This window comes from Anser cygnoides, chromosome 10 (genome assembly GCF_040182565.1).
Source record: "Anser cygnoides isolate HZ-2024a breed goose chromosome 10, Taihu_goose_T2T_genome, whole genome shotgun sequence".
NCBI classification, from domain to species: domain Eukaryota; kingdom Metazoa; phylum Chordata; class Aves; order Anseriformes; family Anatidae; genus Anser; species Anser cygnoides.
The window spans coordinates 11,834,213-11,854,217 of record NC_089882.1 but is presented as its reverse complement, the minus strand read 5'-3'; the positions used below and the strand labels follow the sequence as shown (position 1 = coordinate 11,854,217).

The following is a 20,005-nucleotide window of genomic DNA, read 5'->3' as shown; positions in this document are numbered from 1 at the left end:
GATGGCACTGGGGGACATGGCAGGTGACGCTAGGGGACACGGCAGGGCTGGTGACACTGGGAACACAGTAGGGCTGGTGGCACTGGAAGACAGGGCAGGGCTGGTGGCACTGGGGGACATGTTAGATGACACTAGGGGACACGGCAGGGCTGGTGGCACTGGGGGACATGTTAGATGACACTAGGGGACACGGCAGGGCTGGTGGCACTGGGGACAGGGCTGCGGTCACTGGGCTCAGCAGGCCCAGGCCGCAGCAGGCCGCCCCGTTGCCATGGCGACGCCCCGGGCTGAGCCCCGCCCTTGTGGGCGGATCCCCCCGGCAGCGCCGCGATGACGTCACGGCGGGCGCCGTCGCCATGGCGCCGCGGGGCCGGGCGCGGGGGAAAGGAGGGGGGGGGGCAAGGGGCCGGACCGGCGGCGGGCCCCGGGGCTCCCGTCACGTGACTCCGCCGCCATCCCTTCCCCTGCGCTCCCTCGTCACGTGGGGCCGCCCGCCGGCTTCCGGAAGTGCGTCACGGGCTCGGGCCTGTCTCCGGAGCGGGGCCCGCTCGGAACTTCGGTGCCAGCCGCGCGGGGCGGGGCGGAGCGGCGGGGCCGTGAGTGGGGGCGGGGCGGGGCCGGCACCGGGACGGGACCGGCACCGGGACGGGGCGGGGCGGGGCGGGGCGGGCAGCGCCGCCTACTCCCCGCCGCCGGCCTTCCCCCCCTCAGCCCCGCCGGCTGCCGGCTCGGTGAGGCGCGGCCGGGGCAGGCCGCGGGCACCGGGGGGCTGCGGGCGGGGGGGGCCAGGCGGGGATTGGGGGGGGTTGGGAGGGGTTGGGGGGGCCGTGCCCTGCGCCGCCCCGGCCCCCGGGTGCACGGCGTGCCGGCGGGTGTGCCCCGAGCCGTTACCGGGGGCGAGGGGGGGGAGGGAGGCGGCCCCGGTTCTGAGCTCGGCGTGCCGCGGGGCACGGGGGGGGGGTCCCGGGGCTGCAGCCGCGCCGTGCCCGGCCAAAAGGTGCGGGGCGGAGCCGGGGGGAGGCGGCCCCGATGCCGGGGTGTCCCCGCGTGCAGCGACGCGCCGGGAGGGTGCGCCCGGCCGGCAGCGCGGCGGGGTCGGCGGCAGCGCCAGGAGCCCCGCGCCCGGGGCACCGGGGTGCTCAGCCCCCCCCCGCCCCCCCGCTGCGTGCTCGCCGGGATGGGGGAAAAGCCCCCGTGAGAACAACCTGCGCGAGGCAGGGGCTGCTCCTGGTTTCCTGCTCCCCTGAGGTTCCCCCCCTGGAAACAGCAGACACCCGGCAGGCACGGCTTGCCCGCGGTTGCCCAGCCCGGCTTTAGCGTTTGCCACCCTGGGAATCGTTCTGTAGCCGACCCGCGCTGGCGTCAGTGGGGACTGGGGCAGGGCGGCGGCATGCAGCAGGTGGCAGCGCCCTGCCGGGGGGCCCGGCCCCGCTCAGCCCAGCGGCGTTGGCAGCTGCCAGGTCCCTCCTGTCCCCCCGGTGCGGCCAGAGCCAGCGGTGCTGCTGCCGTACAGTGAGACCCAGCGCCTTCGGGGGGGGTGCTGCTGTCCCACAGCTGCTCCCTTCCCGCTTTGGGCTAACTGCGTGGGCTTGCTCGGCATCTCCTTCCCAGGTTGCTTCAGGCCTCCCTGCTGGGGGTTTTGGGGTTGCCCGTGCCAGTCGGTCAGGGGACGCTTGGCACTCAAGCTTTGGAGTTGGTTTCGGTGGCTCTTGGTGGCCAGGGCAGGTCAGCCTGAAGAGAAATGCTTTGGGCACAGAGCCTGCCGTGGGGCTGGGCTGCTCCGGCTGCGGGGAGCGTGCCGTCGCTCCGCGCTGGGGTCTGGCGGCTGCGCCTCGAGGTTTGTGGCCGCTCGTTGCCACGAGGGTTTGTGGAACACAAACGGCGCTGCCGCGTGCTCTGCCTGAGCTTCCCTGGGGACGCCCCCGAGCGGGGCCGTCAGCTCCGCGCAGGCACAGGGGGGACGGGTGACCCGCATGGGGACGGGTGCTCCCGCTGCAGGAGGGCCAGGCGCAGCCGAGCGGGGCTGGAGCAAGGTGCCGTGGGGCTCAGGGACGCCTTCCCGGCTCTCCGCTGCCTCCGTCTCCACGGGGACGTGTCCGGGAGGCCGCGGCAGCTCTCCTCTGTCCCGAACACCTGAAACAGAGCGGCCGGGCGCTGGGTCCTGCAGCTCTCAGACCCTGCTGGGGAGGGCACGCCCGGCCCTCTCGCCAGGCCCGCCGAGAGCGCGGGTGTCTTGTTTCCAGCCGGGCCCTGCTGGCGCTGTCTGTAAACCCGCCGGGAGATGAATACGCAAGGTGCCGCCGCGCTGGTGGGTGGAGGGAGGAGCTCGGGCCGTGCCGGGGAGGCTTGCTTTCCTCTGGCATGGGAGAGAGAGCGTCCCAGGTCCCGGGCCTGCTGCTTCTCCCCCCGCTTCCTTCTTAGGGCGGTTCTCTCTCCCGTTGCCGGCCTCTCACACGGGCGCCGTCCGACCGAAATAGCTGCTGACCTGCCCCGAGCCGCGGGGCGGGCTGTCCCGGCTGACCCCGGGGGCTGGCTGGTGCGCCTCAGGGGCTCCCCTTCCCCCCCTGCTCCCCTGGGCGCTGTTGTAGCGGGAGCCATGAGCGTGGCGATTGCTTTGAAGGTTCGTAAGGCGTGCCACGTACGGAAGGCCGCTGGTCGTGTCCTGGGGGCTTTGACGAGCCCTCGCTTTGGCAGCAAGCGCTGCAGCAGCTGCGGTGAGCTGGGTGCCTGCGCCCAGGGGGGCTTTCCCCGCAGGTCACGCGAGGGCACTGTCCCCGCAGGGCCCGGCGCCGGGGCAGGGAGCGGGTCCTGATGTCGTTGGGCCTCCTCTGTCTGCTCCTCCTGCCACGCCTGCTCTCTCCTCTCTTTAGGCCACTAGTTCCTTGCCAGAGAGTTTGACCACAGAGAGTCGCCAAGATAGCTGGGCCAGGAAGAAAACGTCGCACCCCTGACCCAGACTCCATCACCGACCCCGGCGGGCCGTTTGTGTCCTCCAAACGGCTGAAGATGTCCAGTAGCACCAATGCCCCCGGCCAGAGGAGAGTGTCTCGGGGCTTGGACGACGCCACCAACAAGAAGAAGCAGAAGGATCGAGCCAACCAGGAGAGCAAGGAAGGTGAGAGCCCCCGGCGCGATGGTTTCTCGGCCCCCTGGGGTGGGATCCCGCAGCCATCTGCCGCGGGGTAAGCAGATTTAACTAATCGCTTCCTGTGGCTGCCGTAACCCTGCGACGGGATCCTCTTTGGCACGGTGTCCTCCCCGGACCTGTAACCTCCTTTCTTCGGGTGCTGCTTAGCCCCGGGGATGTGAGGAAGGTCGGCTCCCTGCCCTCGGTTTAAGCCTGGGGCCAGCGGTGGCTGTTTCCAGTCACTGCTTTGGGCTGGGGGGAGCAGCACGGGGGCCTGCAGGTGCCCTCGCAGCTGGACCTACTTCTGCTTCCCAGCCTGGGCGCCGCAGGCAGCGCCCAGGTGCCGACAGCACCCGCCGGGCGTAGAGCCTGCGGGTGGGGCTGTTGTCTCACCTTCCGTGGCGAGGCGCGGCTCCGCCGAAACGGGCGCTCTGCGGCAATTCCTTCCCCGGCCGCTGCGTATCCAATGACAGAAAGTGCTCCGGGTGCAGGCTGCCGTGCCGGGCGGGCGGCGCCTGCGGGCAGGAGGCAGCACGGGTTCCTCCTCCAGCAGCCCCGTGGCCCTGGCAAATCGCTGGGATTCTGCGCCCGCTGCGTTCTGACTGCTGCAGCCTCAAAATAACCCGGTGATTTATAGGCCAAGGTAAAAGAGCGCTTACCGAGCCCTGCTGGAACGCTGGGCTGCCCCCCCCCAGGGCGAAACCCCAGGGCACCGCGAGCACGGCGCTGCTGCCTCCTCTCGCTGCAAGGGCTGTGCTGCCTCTCGGGGCACCCACGCCTGGCGTGGAGGGGCTCCTGCCCTCACGGGGGCTGCGGTGTGGGCCGTGCTGCCTCCATCCCCTTTGTGCAGGGGGTCCCAGGGCAGGCTGGCTCCACCGGCAGCCGCAGTGGTCAGGGGAGGTTTCCTGCTGCTCTGGAGCCCGCCGAGGAGGGCAGCGACAGCCCTGTGGGTGCTCTGGAGTGGAGACCGCAGCTCCCGTTGTCACCGGTTGTGTGCTTCAGCAGGAGGTGCTGTCGCGTTGACACCCTTGCCTGTCGCGGCACATCGCCCTGTGCAGGTGGAGCTGACCCTGAGGCACTGCTGGCTCTCAGAGGTAATTCTGCAGGGAGCAGGGATTAGGTGTCAGGTCCTAATCGGGACCTGCCTGGTTCCCCGGCCTGAGCTGGAAGGAAGTTTTAGCCCTGGACGCTGGCAGGTTGCGCAGCAGCGGGAATGTTAAAGTGCAGCTGGGCTGCCAGGTTCTCTCCTTACAGCAAGATTGGTTTGAGCACAACCAAACACCGGGTTCTCTGCGTAGGATCAAGGCAGAGCCTCTCCTCTGTGGCCCAGCAGAGACTTGGCAGGGCTCGCAGCCCAGTTACCACAAGCTCCGCAGCCAGGCGTGCCTCGAAGCAGCGCTCTCTGCCTGGCGCAGCAAGGTTGTTTTGCTCCTGCTGCAGAGCTGTGGGGGGCATGGCGCCCGTTGTGGGGTCTGGCTTGCTGCGGGCAGGGCTCAGGGCATCGGGGGAGGTGGCAGGGGGCAGAGGAAGGAGACGAGCAGCACGTGCAGAATGGAAGTCCTGGGCAGAGGTTTGGTGCTGTGTGATATTTGGGGTGTCGGAGCGCCCGCCCGTGCTCTGAGGTGCCAGAACGCCCGACCCACCTGCGCTCTGCTTCTCTGCCCACCAGTGTCTCGCCCTGAGCCCGAGCAGGCTGAGACCCCCCAGGAGAGGGACTCGGAGGAGGGTAAGTGGAGGTGTGCGCTGGCTGCCAGTGCATGGCCACCGAGCGCCCTCGCCGAGGGACCCGGAGCTCTCACCTTGTCGCTGTCCTGTGCTCTGGCGTCCCGCAGAACTAACCCGAGCGCTCCCTCGCCCCGGTGCTCTTCCTAACAGGGTGCAGCCTTCCCAGAGCAGGGCGCGTGTGGCGGGGAAGGGCCCTCTGCAAACAAGAGGCCCGGGGCACGTGGCAGGCAGCTCCTGGCCTGGGTGTCGCGGTGCCCCTGAGCACAGCCCCGGGTTATCTTGTTGCCGGCATCCTCCCACTGGTTTCTGGGCGGGAAGGTCCCGGGCCATGGCCCCCATCAGGTGCTGCTGATGGTTTTTGCCTTGGCTCCACGTCCCCGCTTTGAGACTGACGGAGCAGGACCCCATCGTAACACAGAACATAGAACTAAACCAATTGGAAATGAAGGAAACGTCAGCTTTTTTTTTGCCTTGAAGATTTTAGGATGCCACCTGCCAGACCTGGAGCCTGGCAGACACCTGGTGGGGCTCTGTCTGCAGGGAGTGACGCTGCTGCACCGTTTTTTCCCCGGATGAGATGCTCTTGCCATGCTGGCTGGCCCACCCGTGTTTCAGCTGCGTTAGCAACGCCTACCTGGCAGGAATACAGTGCTCTTGATGATTGCAACTGAGCTGCCCGATTTGCATATGCAAAGGGAAGTGGCAGTTTCTGGTTGTGGTCAGAGTCCACTTGAATCCCCCGGAGTAATTCTGCGGCTTCCTCGTTCCCTGGGAAAGCAGCAGTCGCTCTGTAGTTGGCAGGAGCCGCCCCTTCTTCCCAGCCGTTGTGCTGCGCGTGACTGGGCCAAGCCTTTCTGCCTTCTGATCTCTCTGGTTCCCACTGGGATTCACCTGACCTGCTGCAACACGTGCTCAGGCCCTCGTTCGTGGCCTGATAAGAGCGGGTTCCAAGTGTCTCGGTTTGTTGGCATGCTCTGTGTCCTCTGTGCTGACCTCCTTCGAGCAGACGTGCGTCCGGGCTCGTGCTCCCCTGCCAAGGTGCGTGCGCCGCGGCCTCGCGCCCCAGACGGGCGGGTAACGCTTCCCTCCCTCTCGTAGAGCTGCTGCTGGACTGGAAGCAAAATGCTGACGAGATCATTGTCAAGCTGAACTTGGGCAGCGGAGCTCTGAAGGTGGAGGACGTGGATGCTGCTTTCACCGACACTGACTGCGTGGTCAAACTGCCAGGTACGGGCCGCAGGGCAAATATTTTTCCAACAGGGCTTGGCGTGGCTGCGGGCTAGATGTGGGGCTGGTCCAGGCGAGCATAAAACCTTTCCTTCAGAGGCAATGCCCTGCTGTCGGCTGGCACTGCTTCAGCCAGGCTGATACGAGAGCAGCGTAAAAGAAGAAGGGTGGAGGGCTGGGGGGCAGGATCTGGCTTCTCTCTGCCAAGTGAACAGGTGCCCGCGGCCGTGCTGCGTGCGTCTGTCCCCTGCTCGCTGGGGTGACTGAGTCGGCGCTGGGTATCCCTTGGAAAAGCGTCTGTGCCCCTGAGGGCAGGGAGACACAGGGCCTTCCCTCTGGGAAGGAGGCCAGCCAGATGTACAAAGCAAACCCGAGGAAGCTGGCATCACCCTGAAGGCTTGTGGGGTGTGGTGGCAGCCTGCCTGCAGGCTCTCTGGCTCTGGACAAGCGCTCTTGTGGCCCCCGGGGCAGGTGAAAGAGGGCCGTGGGTTGGGTGGACTGCTGCCTGAGGTGCCATCCCTCTTTGACTGCAGATGGGCGCCAGTGGAGCTGTCAGTTCTATGAGGAGATCGAGGGCTCCTGCAGCAAGGTCCAGTGCAAGAAGGGCAACTTCCTGCAGCTTGTGCTTCAGAAGAAGATCCCGCTTCACACCTGGACCTCGCTTCTGGTAAGGATGAGGGGGGAGCTCTGCCTTTTGGGGGACTGTATGGAGCCTGGCAGAGCTGGCTGAGGGTTTTGCTCCCTGCTCTTGAGCTGCCCTTGCCCAGGGAGCACTCAGGGGCACATCCTGCATCCCTGTGCTGCACGGGGCGTTAAGCCTGCTGCCTCTGTCCCGGGGAGCGGGTGGTGGTGTGCCCCGGCATGCCTGCCACAGCCTCCAGGTTCTGGAGCAGAGCCCTGGTGTGCCCTGGGAAGCGGGAGCGAAGGTTAGGTTCTGGCAAAGAGCGAGAGAGGCACTGCTGCCTGGATGTCTTCCCATTGCGCTGCACTGCTTTTCGCAGAAGAGAAGGAAGGATGGATCCAAAGAGCTGGCCAAAGGGGCCATGTGCTGGGAGAACGGGAAGGAGAAGGCTGCTGCTGCGGAGCTGGCCCCCGAAGAGCCCCGGGCTGAAAGCACAGAGCCACCGAGGTCCCGGCGGGAGCCCTCCAACCCCAAGCGCGCTCAGGGAAGAAGCGAGGCCCTGGGAGGGAAAAGCCCAGCCAGCCCAGGGACGCAGAGCGGCCCCAGCGCCAAGCGGGCAGTTTACCTCAAAGTGGCTCCAACCGAAGAAGAGCCGAATGCCAGAGTCACCGGCAGCGTGGAGCCCAGCAAAGGGCACGGCGGGAGGGCAGGCGGCCGTCGCAACGGCAGAGCCAGCCAGGGCGAGGCACCCACGGCCCTGGCTGACCTCGCGCCACCGCTGGAGAAGGTACCTGAGGACCTGGCTGATCCGTGCTCCCTCAGCCTGCGTGTAGAGACGCGGCCCTGCGGGATGAGATGGGCTCCCGGGCGCCTTAGGGTGGTGCTGAGGGCTGCTGGGTGCCTGGCTGTGGCGGAGGATGGGGCGAAATACAGCCCAGGACCTGGTAACTAACACTGCCACAGGCACAGGGAACCTGCAATCGCTGGGCCGAGGCCGTGGAGCTAAGGGGTCCAAGCGGGGCAGGTGTGGGCACGGTGAGGCTGTGCCTGCCTGGCTGACGGCAGTGGGCTGCGGGGAGGAGTTGCGGTGGGTTGGCTGGGGCAGCATGGGAGCGAAGCTGTCTCTTCTTCACCGCTTCCTTTTTCCTTGAAAGGCTGTGGTTTTGGCCAAGGAGACCGTTCCCGTGGAGATGCCGCCTCTTGCAGCCACCACAGAGGTGTTCCCCCACCGTGTTGCCACCTGTGTGGAGAAGAGAGTCCTGCAGCCGAGCAGCCCCGCCGAGGCCTCGCGGGGCCGGGACTGCGCGTCCGTCCTGGGAGAGAGCTCCAAGGCCATCCCTGCAGCCACCCCTCCCCTGGGCAGAGACGGTGAGAAGAGGGACTGGTCCAAGGACGACGTGGCTCTGGAAGCAGCAGCTGATGGTGAGTGGCTGGAGCCCACGGGGGTCCCCAGGCTGGTCTGGTTGGGAAGGCCGTGCTTGCAGGGAAGGTAACCTCTCTCCACGGCTTTCCTTGCTCAGAGCCAGAGCCTTTCGTGAGCCTGACCTTTGTCAAGAATGACTCGTATGAGAAAGGCAATGACCTGGTGGTGGTGCACGTCTACGTGAAAGAGATTCACAAGGAGACTTCCAAGGTTTTGTTTCGGGAGCAAGACTTCACATTGGTGTTCCAGACGAGGTACGAGCGTGCCTTGGGATGGCACCAAGCTGTCGCGGAGCTCCTGGCAGCAGCAAGGCTGCTCTGTTTGTTCACCTCTTCTCACTTGCTTCTGATTTCTTTGCAGCGACGTAAACTTCCTTCGCCTCCACCCTGGTTGCGGGCCCCACACGGTGTTCCGGTGGCAGGTGAAGCTCAGGTATGGTCCCAAATTTCCAGCTAATACCGGGGTGAGGGAGCTGAGAGCCGGAGCAGGAACCGGTCCCAGCTGGCCGGTCTGTGCAGGACACGCTCGCTCCTGCACCTGGGCTCACAGCCACATTCTGCATTTCTCACGCCGTGCTGCACCAGGTGCTCCAAACCTGGGATGGTTGCAGAGAAGGAAATCCCGGTGTTTCCATGCCTGCGGTCTTCCCACGGCCTGATCTGGAGCTCTCGTGGGCAGAGCCAGACCAGCCTGTGTGCTTTGGGTGGGGTGTCCTGCTAGAGCGGGCACGTGGAGCCAGGCAGAACAGATCTGTGGGGAAGGGGGCCCTCTGTGTGCCTGGGCTCGGGGGTGTCTCCCCTGCTTCCTGGAGCCCCCCTTGGGGTTGACACTAGTTGAGAGGCTGTGGCCCTACCCGACAGAGGCTTTTTCGCGTCTTTGAAGCTGCTGGGGTGTCTGGGGAACTCCTCACTTGCTGCCTGTTTTTCAGGAATCTTATTGAGCCGGACCAGTGCACGTACAACTTCACAGTGTCTCGCATTGACGTCTGCTTGAAGAAACGCCAGAGCCAGCGCTGGGGCGGGCTGGAGGCTCCGGCCACACGAGGTCTGCACCCTGCCTTCCCCTTGTCTTGCCCGTCTGCTGCGCCCTGGTGCCTTCCTCACTGCCAGCAGTGCCTGTATGGCACCGGGTCCTCTGGCACAGGGTTGCGGGGAGGGAGAGGGATGAGTGGGTGCGGGGCAGGTGAGCCAAGTGCTGGGGAAGGGCACTGCTGCTCCTCGCCCTCACTGGGAAGAGGGGTGGGCGAGAGCCTGTGTGTGTGTGTGTGAGCATGGGCCGAGCAGCTCAGCCCTGCCGTGGGCAGCTTGTGGTGCTGCTAACCACAGGCCCACCCTTCCCCCTTTTTAAGGTGCAGTGGGTGGTGCAAAGGTTGCCATGCCTACAGGCCCTACCCCTCTGGATAAGACCCCCCCGGGCAGTAACCAGCACCCCCTGTCCAGCAAAGAGGAGGCCCGAGCCAGCGACAAAGAGAAGCCACGCGTCGAGGATGGGGGTCTGGACGGTGTGGCGGCCCGTACAGCCCCAGAACACGTGGCAGTGAAGCAAGAACCTCACATCCCCTCGGTGAGTGGAGCTGTGCCGTGTTTGACCTGGCTGGGGGGGAAACTGGGGGGCCGCTCTTCTCTCTTGTTGGAGCCCATCCTCCTCGGTGCTGCTCTGGGGTCCAGCAAACTGTTCCTGGAGGAGGTGGCAATGCTCCTGTCAGAGCTGACAGAGCTGGGGACAGCAGTTGTCCAGGTGGGAGATGGTGTGGTGGCTCCAGACCGGCCCTGTCTGAGGGGTGCCTTGGTTAGTCAGGTTCCTGCGGTGTTCCCAAAGGCCCCTGGCGCACAGCACCCTCACACCCAGCTCTGCTTTGACAGCCCAAACCGACCTGCATGGTGCCCCCGATGACGCACAGCCCCGTGAGCACCGAGAGCGTGGAGGATGATGAGGACGAGGACGAGAAGAAGAAGGTGTGCCTGCCTGGCTTCACGGGGCTGGTGAACCTGGGCAACACCTGCTTCATGAACAGCGTCATCCAGTCGCTGTCCAACACCCGGGAGCTGCGCGACTACTTCCACGGTGAGCACACGCCTGGAGCCCAGCAGAGCCCGGCCCCTCGGACAGCGCAGCCACCCTCGCTCTCCTCCATCTCTTACAGATCGGTCCTTCGAGTCGGAAATCAACTACAACAACCCGCTGGGGACAGGGGGACGCCTGGCCATCGGCTTTGCCATGCTGCTGCGGGCACTGTGGAAGGGCACGCACCATGCCTTCCAGCCCTCTAAGCTGAAGGTAGGCACCAAAGCTCCATGGGAGCTGCTGGGCGCTCTTCTCTGCGAGCCGGGTGGGTGCAGGCAGGATTTGTGCGCGGGGGCAAGCAGGGCTGACGGCTGTGCTCCCCCAGGCGATCGTGGCCAGCAAGGCCAGCCAGTTCACTGGCTATGCCCAGCACGACGCTCAGGAGTTCATGGCCTTCCTGCTCGACGGCCTGCACGAGGATCTCAACCGCATCCAGAACAAGCCCTACACAGAGACCGTTGACTCAGATGGGAGGCCCGATGAGGTAAAGGTGCCCCTGGAAGCACAGGGCACTGCACAGCAGCCCTGTCCCCTGTGATTTAGGGCAGTGCTGAGCCCTTTCTTCCTGCAGGTGGTAGCTGAGGAGGCTTGGCAGCGACACAAGATGAGGAATGATTCCTTCATTGTGGACCTTTTCCAGGGCCAGTACAAATCCAAGCTGGTGTGCCCAGTCTGTTCCAAGGTAGGGCAGCTCTGGAGGCTCTGCCTCTGTTCTGCCTGTACCGCAGGCTCCAGCCCCCACTCGTAGACCCTCAGAGCACAAGTCAGAGGGCAGGGCCAGATCTCAGGCCTGGTGAGACCGCTGCCCTGCTGATCGCAGCCACAAGCAGTTCCCAGTACTGAGTGTGCTTTTGTGCCTGCAGGTGTCCATCACCTTCGACCCCTTCCTGTACCTCCCCGTGCCCCTCCCCCAGAAGCAGAAGGTGCTGACCGTCTACTACTTTGCAAAGGAGCCGCACAAGAAACCTATCAAGGTAAAGGACCCTGACCGTCCTGGGGAGGTAGCCTGAGAGGGCTCTTGGAGGTGCCACAGGTCCTGGGCTGAGCCTCGTGCGAAGCCAAGGCCCGCGTGCCTTGGTGCGGCATTACTAACGGGGTGCTTTCTTCGTGGCAGTTCCTCGTGAGTATCAGCAAGGAGAACTCCAGTGCCATGGAGGTACTTGACTCGGTGGCCCACAGCGTGCGTGTGAAACCAGAGAACCTGCGCCTGGCAGAGGTGAGGGGGCTCCAACTGGCCAGCAAGCCGTGGGCTGCTCTTCTGGGTGCCCCTGGGTCACCCACAGAAAGCGTTGCCATCAGCAGCCCCTTCTCCACGGGGGGGGGGATTTTGTCCACGGGTGGCAGTGTCATGCGCTGGGTGCTGCCAGGCAGATCCCTGCTCAGCAGGGCTGGGCCACTGCCGTGGGGCGAGTGGTGCCACCTTGGTGGGGTGGTGAGCGGAGCACAGCATCCCCGTGGTGCTGCTGTCCCCACAGTTCACGGGTGGGGGCTCAGGTCTGTGGCTTTCTTGGGAGGGGAAGAGCAGGGCAGCCCTCTGAGCACGAGGCAGCCCTCACGTGGCCCCGTTCCACTGCTTTCCTGGCAGGTGATCAAGAATCGCTTTCACCGCATGTTCCTGCCGTCCCACTCGCTCGACACCGTCTCCCCCACGGACCTGCTGCTCTGCTTTGAGGTGCTGTCCCCAGAGCTGGCCAAGGAGCGGGTCGTGGAGCTGCAGGTCCAGCAGGTAAGCAAGTGGAAGATTAGGTCTGCTGGGTGGCACTCAGGGAGGCTGAACGGGTTGGGGAGAGCAGCAGAAGGGCTTGCACAAAGGGGTGACGTACCGGGGTGACATACCGAGGGCCTGCCGAGGCTGCCTTACCCTGCCCAGGTGCCCTCCCATGCCCAACGGGGTTCTTTCTCCTGCAGCGTCCGCAGGTACCCAGCGTCCCCGTCGCCAAGTGTGCAGCCTGCCAGAAGAAGCAGCTGTCGGAGGAAGAGAAGCTCAGGCGCTGCACGAGGTGCTACCGAGTCGGTTACTGCAACGTGTGAGTTGGCTTGGTGCCCGGCGGGGAGGGAGGGAGGGTCTCCTGCTGCGATGGGTGGGACGGGAGAGCTCAACCCACAGGGAGGAGGTGGGATGGGCCCGGCCTTTGGGACGGAGCCAGTCTGGCTCTGAGCGCCCCCCTCGCCCCAGGTGCACCCCTCCAGCCCTGCCGAGCTCCCGCTGGGCTCCTGCCGGGCTGGTTGCAGACGCTGGGCTCATGGGGCTGTGTGTGTGTTGCAGGGCATGCCAGAAGACACACTGGCCAGACCACAAGGCTTTGTGCCGCCCTGAGAACATCGGTTTCCCCTTCCTCATCAGCGTGCCGGAGTCCCGCCTCACCTATGCCCGCCTGGCCCAGCTGCTGGAGGGCTACGCAAGGTGAGGGGGCAGGGAAGGGGGGGTGCTTCTGCCTGACCCCAGCCCAGCCCCGTGCCTGGCCGGCTGTGACCGTCCCCTCCTTGCCCAGGTACTCGGTCAGCGTGTTCCAGCCTCCCTTCCAGCTGGGACGGATGTCGCCAGAGCAGGGGCTGCAGCCGCTGCTCCCCGACAAGCTGGAGCCCCTGGCCAAGAGCAGCTGCACAGCCGCCACCTCTGCCCCTGAGCTGGGGGACGGGGACAGGGCGTCCGGCCTCCTGCAGGAGCCCCCGCTCTCGCCGGCCGTGCCTGAGCTGCATCCAGAGCTGGGTGACAGCGGCACCGTCCGCAGCAAGGTCCTGGCAGCCAGGAGTTCCCTGCTGAGCTTGGATTCCGGCTTCTCCGAGCACGTGGAGTCGCAGGGCGACAGCTGCTGCGAGAAGGAGCCGTCCTACGAGAGAGCCCTCAAACCCGAAGGTAAGAGGTGCTGCAGTGCTAACCCTCTCTGTGCCAGCAGCCCGGACAGCCCCCTGGCGAGGCAGGGAGCGATTCGTCCTCCTTGGGGTGACCTCCCACCGCAGCATCTGTTTTCTCCGTGTGGCTTGGTCCGGAGGCCCCTGCAGACATCCCGGAGGCCGTGGGAGCCGTGTTTTGGCTGTGCTGCCCCACCTGGAATGCCTGCCAGCCCACGCTCTGCCTTGCCCTGGCAGGGCCCGTGCGGCAGAGCAAAGACCTGACTTGGGAGGAGGCTGGGCTGCTGTGGGAGGGGCGGCGAGGCAGGGGCTGCCAGAGTCCCGTGGGAGGCTGAGCCCCTCGGGGCTGTGAGCGCCTCGTTTCCCTCGCTCTGACTCAGCTGCACGGGAGCAGCCTCTCGCGCTTGGCCGCCCGGCTGTCACGTTTCCAGACGCTCGTCTCAGGATGGCAGCGATGTGCAGAGAAGGGGCAAGGCAGGCAGGCAGAGGAGCGCGGCTTGCCAGGGGCAGGCGCCTGCTAAAAATAGTCAAGGACACTGGGCACGTGGTTGTGTCCCTGCAAGGCCGTAGCATGTGAGGTGGGGGTGGGGGCACTGCAAATTCTTGGCCCCTACGCGGGGCAGGCAGGCGGTGCCACCGAAGATCTGTCCCTGCCTGTCCGCAGCTGCCATCCCTGGGTACCAGCACACTCCAGACTCGCTGAGCGCCCGAGCCACGCAGTTCTACATCAACAAGATCGATGCCGCCAACAAAGAGTACAAGCTGGAAGATAAAGGTGAGCCCAGAGCCCTGGGGAGATACGATTTCTTCCCTCGTGGCCTCTGGCGGAGTGGCGGTGGATCTTCCTGGCCGGGGAGCGAGAGGCTCCTGGGCCAGAGAGCCGTTGGTCTCAGCACAACAAAAGCTGCATCTGGCACGGGAGCTGGTGCCTGCTCCCTGGAAGCTCTTCTCAGGCACGACGTGTCTGTTCCCCTGAGAAACAGACCTGTTCCCCTCACCCCCCTGCACCCACAGAGGGACGGTGAGCTCTGTGGCTGGGTCACCACTCTGAAGAGATGCTGGTCACGTAGACACCGCTGAGAGTGGTTCTCACGCTGGCTGTGGGGTGCTGCCACCCTGGGCTGGGGAACCTGGCAGAGCAGCGGGGGCGCCTGGCAGGGACACTTGTGTCCTCCTAGCCCTGCTGCGTGTTTGTTCTATCGAGCCGGGCTGGGCAAGACTGCTCCTAGTCCAGGCAAGGTGGCGCGGCCTGGCCGGGGGGCAGGTGTGTGAGGTGTGCACCCCCTGACAGGTGACGCCCCCCTGGAGCTGGCAGACGACTGCTCCCTTGCCCTGGTGTGGAAGAACAACGAGCGCCTCAAGGAGTTTGTGCTGGTGGAGTCCAAGGAGCTGGAGTGCGTGGAAGACCCGGGCTCGGCCAGCGAAGCGGCGCGGGCTGGCCACTTCACCCTGGAGCAGTGCCTCAACCTCTTCACCAAGCCCGAAGTCCTGGCCCCGGAGGAAGCGTGGTGAGGAAGGCGGCGCAGCGGGTTCCAGCCTGCGGGCCCAGGCAGCAGCGGGGGTTTCCCGGGAGCTGCCCGCTCCTGCACGCCCTTTCTCCCGGCAGCCAGGAATGCTGGGCTGTGTGCTGGGGAGGGAGGCCAGGAGCCAGCAGGGAGCCACGCCAGCGCTCCGCGGGGCTGTGCTGGCCTGCCCCTGGCAGGGGAGGCGGAGATGTCCCTCGCTGCACCCCCCAGATCCACGCGTGGGGGAGCGTGGCGCTGGGCGCAGACCCCCGAGGCTCTCCCCACGTCGGTAACGAGCACGTGTGCTTCCCGCAGGTACTGCCCCAAGTGCAAGCAGCACCGCGAGGCCTCCAAGCAGCTGATGCTGTGGCGCCTGCCCAACGTCCTCATCATCCAGCTCAAGCGCTTCTCCTTCCGCAGCTTCATTTGGCGGGACAAGATCAACGACATGGTGGACTTCCCCGTCCGGTGAGAGCTCGGGGGGCGAGGCGCCGGGGATGGCACTGCGTGCGCCGCCCCGCTGCCTGGCCTCTCCCTGACCGTCCCCGCGTCCCTCCCTAGGAGCCTGGACCTGAGCAAGTTCTGCATCGGCCGGAAGGGCGAGCAGCAGCTGCCCATGTATGACCTGTACGCTGTGATCAACCACTACGGAGGCATGATCGGCGGGCACTACACGGCGTACGCCCGCCTGCCCAACGACAAGAACAGCCAGCGCAGTGACGTGGGTGAGGATCAGCTGCCCTCACCGCCTCCTCCCCCCTTCTCCCGCAGCTGGGGACGGTCTCCTTGCTTAACCCTTCCCTCCGCTCAGGCTGGCGGCTCTTCGATGACAGCACAGTCACCACCGTGGACGAGAGCCAGGTGGTAACCAGATACGCGTACGTCCTCTTCTACCGACGGAGGAACTCTCCTGTGGAGAGACCCCTGCCAGGCCACCCCCCAGACCACCGAGCCGAGCGCACCCCCTCTGCCGAAGCTGCTGCCAGTCAGGTGAGAGCTCGCGTCCCTCCCAGCGCCGATGGAGCCGCCGAGCCTTGAAAACGTGCATGTGCCCGCCTGCAGGGCCCCGCGGAGCCTGGCGCAGTCGTGGTTTGGTGCCTGCCTCTCCTTGAGACTGAAGAGCTTGTGCCAACTGGGCTTTGGGGTCTGACTTGTCCTGTTGCGGCCGTGATCTTGGGATGGGCGCATCCCGAAGGGGTGGTGGGAGAGTCGGTTCCAGCCACCGGGGGGGGGGGGGAGTGCTGGTGGGAGGGCACAGAGCTGCGCTGGGGCGTCAGAGGCAGGAGGGAGCCGTGCCCCGCTGGGCTCTGTGCCGGGAAGGACCGAGAGCAGCGGATCAGGAACTGGCTGCGCCGGGAAGCACAGCCCCTCGGGGCAGGGTGGGGGATGCTTTCTGCTGGGACCCAGCCCAGGGCCATGCTGGGTGCAGAAAAGACAAATGCCAGCACCCAGCCAGAGGCCTGCAAGCCTCCGCAGGGTGCTGAGGAGAAACCTGCCAGAGCGAGCTGTGCTGCGGGACGGGCTGGGAGGGGTGGGCACTTCCAGCACGTACCGATGGGGACCGGTCGGCCTGTTCTCTGCCGAAATGTCAAAAAAAACAAAGGCCCGGGCTGGGGGTGCAGCGCGTTGCCTGCCTGCCAGGCTCCCCTGGGTCGCTGTGCTGCAGCCCTTCCCGCTGCGCCGGCCCCCCAGGGGCTGAGGACAATGCTTGGCTGTGGCGCAGCTGAACGCGTGCGCCCCTTGGGGCCTTCTTGACCAGCCCGGGCTGCCGTCACGCAGCCGTGGGTCGGGCAGCCCGGCTCTTCCTTCCCAGCCGGGGCCCGGAGCTGCCTGCCTACGGGGCCGGGAGGGGCTGCTCCTGTCCCGGGGGCTGTGCGCGCCCTGGAGCTGCCCCACGCGCTGCGGGTGGCCCGGGTCAGGGCAAGGCTGCTCCGCGCGTCCTGCGCCGGCCGTGGGAGGCTGGGAGGCCCCCGCGGTGCCGGGGATCACCGTGTGCCCCGCAGCCCCACGGCCCATCGGATCCTCCCGGGGCCCATCGGATCCCCCCGGGGCCCATCGGGGCGCTGGCAGCGCCGGATCCGGCGCGGTGCTGGCGTGCGTTGGATCCTGCTGGGGCTGAGCGGGTCCCCGACCCCCTGGGACCACGCGCACCTTCCCGAGTGCCCTCGGAGACCTGCGTCCTGATTGGCTGCCCGCGTGATCACCGGCACAGGGAAGGGCTGGGCTGCGATTGGCTGCCTGCAGGAATCACCTGGGAAGCTGGGCTGCGATTGGCTCTCGAGGGATCCCCAGCCGCCGAAGGAGAGCTGGGACTGGTTGTGCCGCCGCCGCGCCTCCTGCTCCTACCCCGAGCTGCGCCCCCATTGGCTGCCGTCTGAACAATCCCGTTGGGATCACCACAGCCGGCCTCCCATTGGCTGCTGCCCGCCCCCTCGCCTGCCTGGATCCACCAATAGCAGAGCTCCAACTCCACCGGGATCCAGCCGCCGGCTCCCCGCGGCCCCGCGAAGACGCCGCCCGGCAGCCCCCCGCCGCCCCGCCTGCGCCCAGCGGAGCCCGGCTGCGCCGCGAGCACCGGCAGCCCCCAGGAGTTGCAGGGGCGGGCGCGACCGCGCTGCATGGGGAGGCGGGCTGGTGGGGCACGGGACTGGGCTCGCAGGCAGCCGCCTGCCCCGGGGGATGGCGAGGGGTGTTGCCCGTTGTGTTCTCCAAGTGCTGACGCAGGTTTCCACATCGCAGGCTTCTCTGATCTGGCAGGAACTGGAGGCTGAAGAACAAGAGCTGCAGCTCGAGGCTCCCCAAAGGCCTGCGAGAAACTCCTGGAGGCCCCGTGGCCAGAAGAGGAGTCCGGGCACCCCCCAGCACCCAGACGAAGGCTGCGTCAGATACTTCGTCCTGGCCACCACGGCCGCAATCGTGGCTCTCTTCCTCAACGTGTTCTACCCGCTCATTTACCAGACCCGCTGGAGATAGGCACGGGCACGTAGCCAGCTGCAGGAGCAGGGCCGCCGGGGCACGCGCCGTGCCAGGACACCACGCGACGAAGACGTCAGGTGGCAGGACAGAGCCCTCCGGGAAGGACTCGCGGGCTGAGGGCACGATCGGGCCTCGCCGAGGGAAGCGTGGGGCCGTTGGCTCCTGCCTGTCTGCTCTGGCATCTCCCGTGCCAGCTGGCACGGCCGCCTGGCTGGCCCGCAGCCGTGCCAAGGCACAGCCCGGAACCAGGATCCCCTCAGCCCTCCCTCGCCCTGGCTGCCTGCTCAGAGCAGGGCTGGCCCCACGGCTATGTGCCGCTCAGGAAGGGACAGTGCCGCTGCCCCGGGGACCGTCGCCTGTCTCCGCTCACCTCCTGGGAACGAGCAGTGCCCTGCCCCGAGGCTGCTGCGAGGACAGGATGCCCTGACCCGGTTGCTGGTCCAGCTGCGCGTGCTGCTTCAGGAGCCTCGTGTTCTCCAGAGCTGGCACGAGACGTGTCCCCCGGGCCACAGTTGTCCCTTGTTCTGGGGCTGGATGGGCTTGTCACCAAGGGCTCATGTACTTCCCTGCTCAACCGGAGAGCTCAGCAGCACCCAGGCAGCCCTGGGGGAGCCTGGCAGGCTGCGCTGGGGCACCTGCGGCAAGCACGGACCTGCGGGGGCTGCACCTGCCTGCGCCCAGGGGGGCCGGGTCCCTGCTGCGTGCACGGCCTGGCGTGGGGCCGGGGGCAGCGCCTCGGTTCTGAGGGGCCTGCTGCGGGAGAGGCGTGGGGTCAGGGCGAGCAGGTAGGACCCAGGCTGCAGGAGGGCGGTGTCTCGCGGCTCTGCTGGCAGCGTCGCTCTCCTGCGTGCTGCGGGGGGTGTTAATAAAGGCAGGTTTTCCAAAGAGACGTGGCGCCCCTCTCCTGTGTGATGGCAGCCCGGCTCCAGGCAGGGAGCACCCCAGCAGGTGCCCGTGCCCTCCCTCTGCTGGTGTCCCTCTCCAGCCCCCTGTGCTGGCCCCGTGGCCCCAGCCAGTGTGCAGGAGCCCTGCCCTAGGGTGCAGCAGGCTCCGGGCACAGCTCTGCCTGCCCCTGCCCTGGGGCCCTGCCCGTGGGGCAGCAGCTGCGGCACGTGCAGGGCGCTGGGCGCCTGGCGGGGCCGGCGGCGCGCTGTCCCGCGGGGCTGGGACAAGGGCTGCAGCGCCGGCGGTGTCTGACATTGAGACGTGTTGCCCTTGGCTGAGCGTTGCTCGGGCGTGTTTGGGTTTGAGAGGTGACTTCAGAGCCCTGTGACTTCCTTTTCCGTCTCCGCTGCTGTCCTGGCGGCGGTGCCCTTGGCCGTCTCAGGAAGGATGCTCAGCAGGAGCACAGTTCTCCCGGGCTTCTGCCTGGGGCCCCTTCCTCACAGGGGAAGGGGGGGGCTTGAGCCAGGGCTGCGGGGCCCCCGCGGCTCTCCCCCCCACCTCCTCAGTCCCACGCCCCTCCTGCAGCTCCCCACGCGCGGGTCCCAGCGCGGTGAGCGCTGCTGCGGTCAGGAGCTGCTTGTCCTGGAACAGTCGCCTCATTGTCTGCTGCCCCGGGGCCGGTGGCTTCCCCCGCGCGCCCACGGCGTTGGCCTCGTGGGGCTGAGTCAGCGCCTGGCGCCTCTGGGGTGACCTCTGCTCCTGCTGGGGCTGGAGCCCGGGGCTTGGGGCCCCCTGCCTGCACCTGCCTGCCCCTGGGGTGAGGGTCCTGGCTCCGGACACCCCCTGAAGCCCCGCACCGTGTGTGAGAGCCAGGCAGGGGCCGGCACCCACCCCGTGGCTCGCCGCTGCTGGCCCCGTGCCGCGCTGGGACGCTGCTCTGCCCGGCCCACGCTGCGGCAGCCCGGGGGCAGAGGTGCCGGACAGGGCGAGGCAGCAGCGCCGGGGCTGGGCCGAGCGTGCCGCAGCCTGGCTCTCCTCGCTTGGGCAGGTCTCCGGGGCTGCTCCGGGCTCGGTGCCTTCCCCCCTGCCCCGCTTCACGGTGCCACCGAAGCCCAGGAGCCGCCCTGCAGGGCCTTTGCCGGGGGCGAGGCGGGAGGAGAGGGGCAGGCAGCGCCCCGCTCTCCAACTCACGGCCACCTTCTGCTTGCAGGGACTGACCCCGGTGCCGTTCGGATCCGGCCTGGCCCCCGAAGGAGCCCCGGCGCTGGCCGCGGAAGGCCTCCCCGAGCGTTTCGCCAGCCCCGCCGAGCGCCCGGCCCCCTCCTACAGCAGCATGGAAGAAGTCGACTAGGGCGTCGCGGGCACCCGCCCCGGGGGGTGCGGGCCGGGCCGGGCACCGGGGAGGAGGGGGGGCGGGCAGGGGTCGGGGCTTGTCCTGCTCTCATTAAACTCGCTGAACTCTGCTCGCCTCTGCTGCCTGCTGCATGGCCCCGCGGATTGTCACCGTGCTGCCCCGTGTCCCCTGGGGTGCTGCGGCACCTGCTGCTGCCCCGTGCTCCTTACGGCCCAGGGTGTCTGGTGTGCCTCGTGTCCCCCGG

General features: G+C 67.2%; 1 protein-coding gene across 13 annotated transcripts; it reads left to right on the top strand.

The window, feature by feature from the left end:
* The first annotated feature begins 438 nt into the window (after window positions 1-438).
* Window positions 439-19,870, top strand: USP19 (ubiquitin specific peptidase 19). 13 transcript variants are annotated; one of them, XM_067003421.1, is made up of 27 exons: window positions 439-596; window positions 2,871-3,115; window positions 4,797-4,853; window positions 5,951-6,079; window positions 6,613-6,746; window positions 7,081-7,488; window positions 7,856-8,123; window positions 8,222-8,378; window positions 8,485-8,556; window positions 9,053-9,168; window positions 9,473-9,687; window positions 9,987-10,188; window positions 10,268-10,401; window positions 10,514-10,672; window positions 10,760-10,870; window positions 11,052-11,162; window positions 11,303-11,404; window positions 11,774-11,914; window positions 12,097-12,215; window positions 12,455-12,592; window positions 12,681-13,045; window positions 13,706-13,816; window positions 14,333-14,549; window positions 14,862-15,014; window positions 15,108-15,271; window positions 15,358-15,536; window positions 19,618-19,870. In XM_067003421.1, exons 2-27 carry the CDS (start codon window positions 3,007-3,009, stop codon window positions 19,756-19,758), a joined length of 4,212 nt encoding a protein of 1,403 aa, XP_066859522.1. In that variant the 5' UTR covers window positions 439-596; window positions 2,871-3,006; the 3' UTR covers window positions 19,759-19,870. The 13 variants fall into 13 exon arrangements, with proteins under 13 accessions (XP_066859522.1, XP_066859520.1, XP_066859518.1 ...); XM_067003419.1 differs by lacking the exon at window positions 19,618-19,870 and adding an exon at window positions 17,286-18,411 and having other exon boundaries at window positions 9,509-9,687; XM_067003417.1 differs by lacking the exon at window positions 19,618-19,870 and adding an exon at window positions 17,286-18,411 and having other exon boundaries at window positions 9,479-9,687.
* Window positions 19,871-20,005: the final 135 nt, after the last annotated feature.

Bases quoted from the DNA above. Each gene is read 5' to 3' on its own strand.
- USP19 (XM_067003411.1), top strand. From the start codon at position 3,007: ATGTCCAGTAGCACCAATGCCCCCGGCCAGAGGAGAGTGTCTCGGGGC. The intron at 8,379-8,484 runs GTACGAGCGTGC...ATTTCTTTGCAG, and splicing joins ACATTGGTGTTCCAGACGAG to CGACGTAAACTTCCTTCGCC. The intron at 11,163-11,302 runs GTAAAGGACCCT...TCTTCGTGGCAG, and splicing joins CGCACAAGAAACCTATCAAG to TTCCTCGTGAGTATCAGCAA.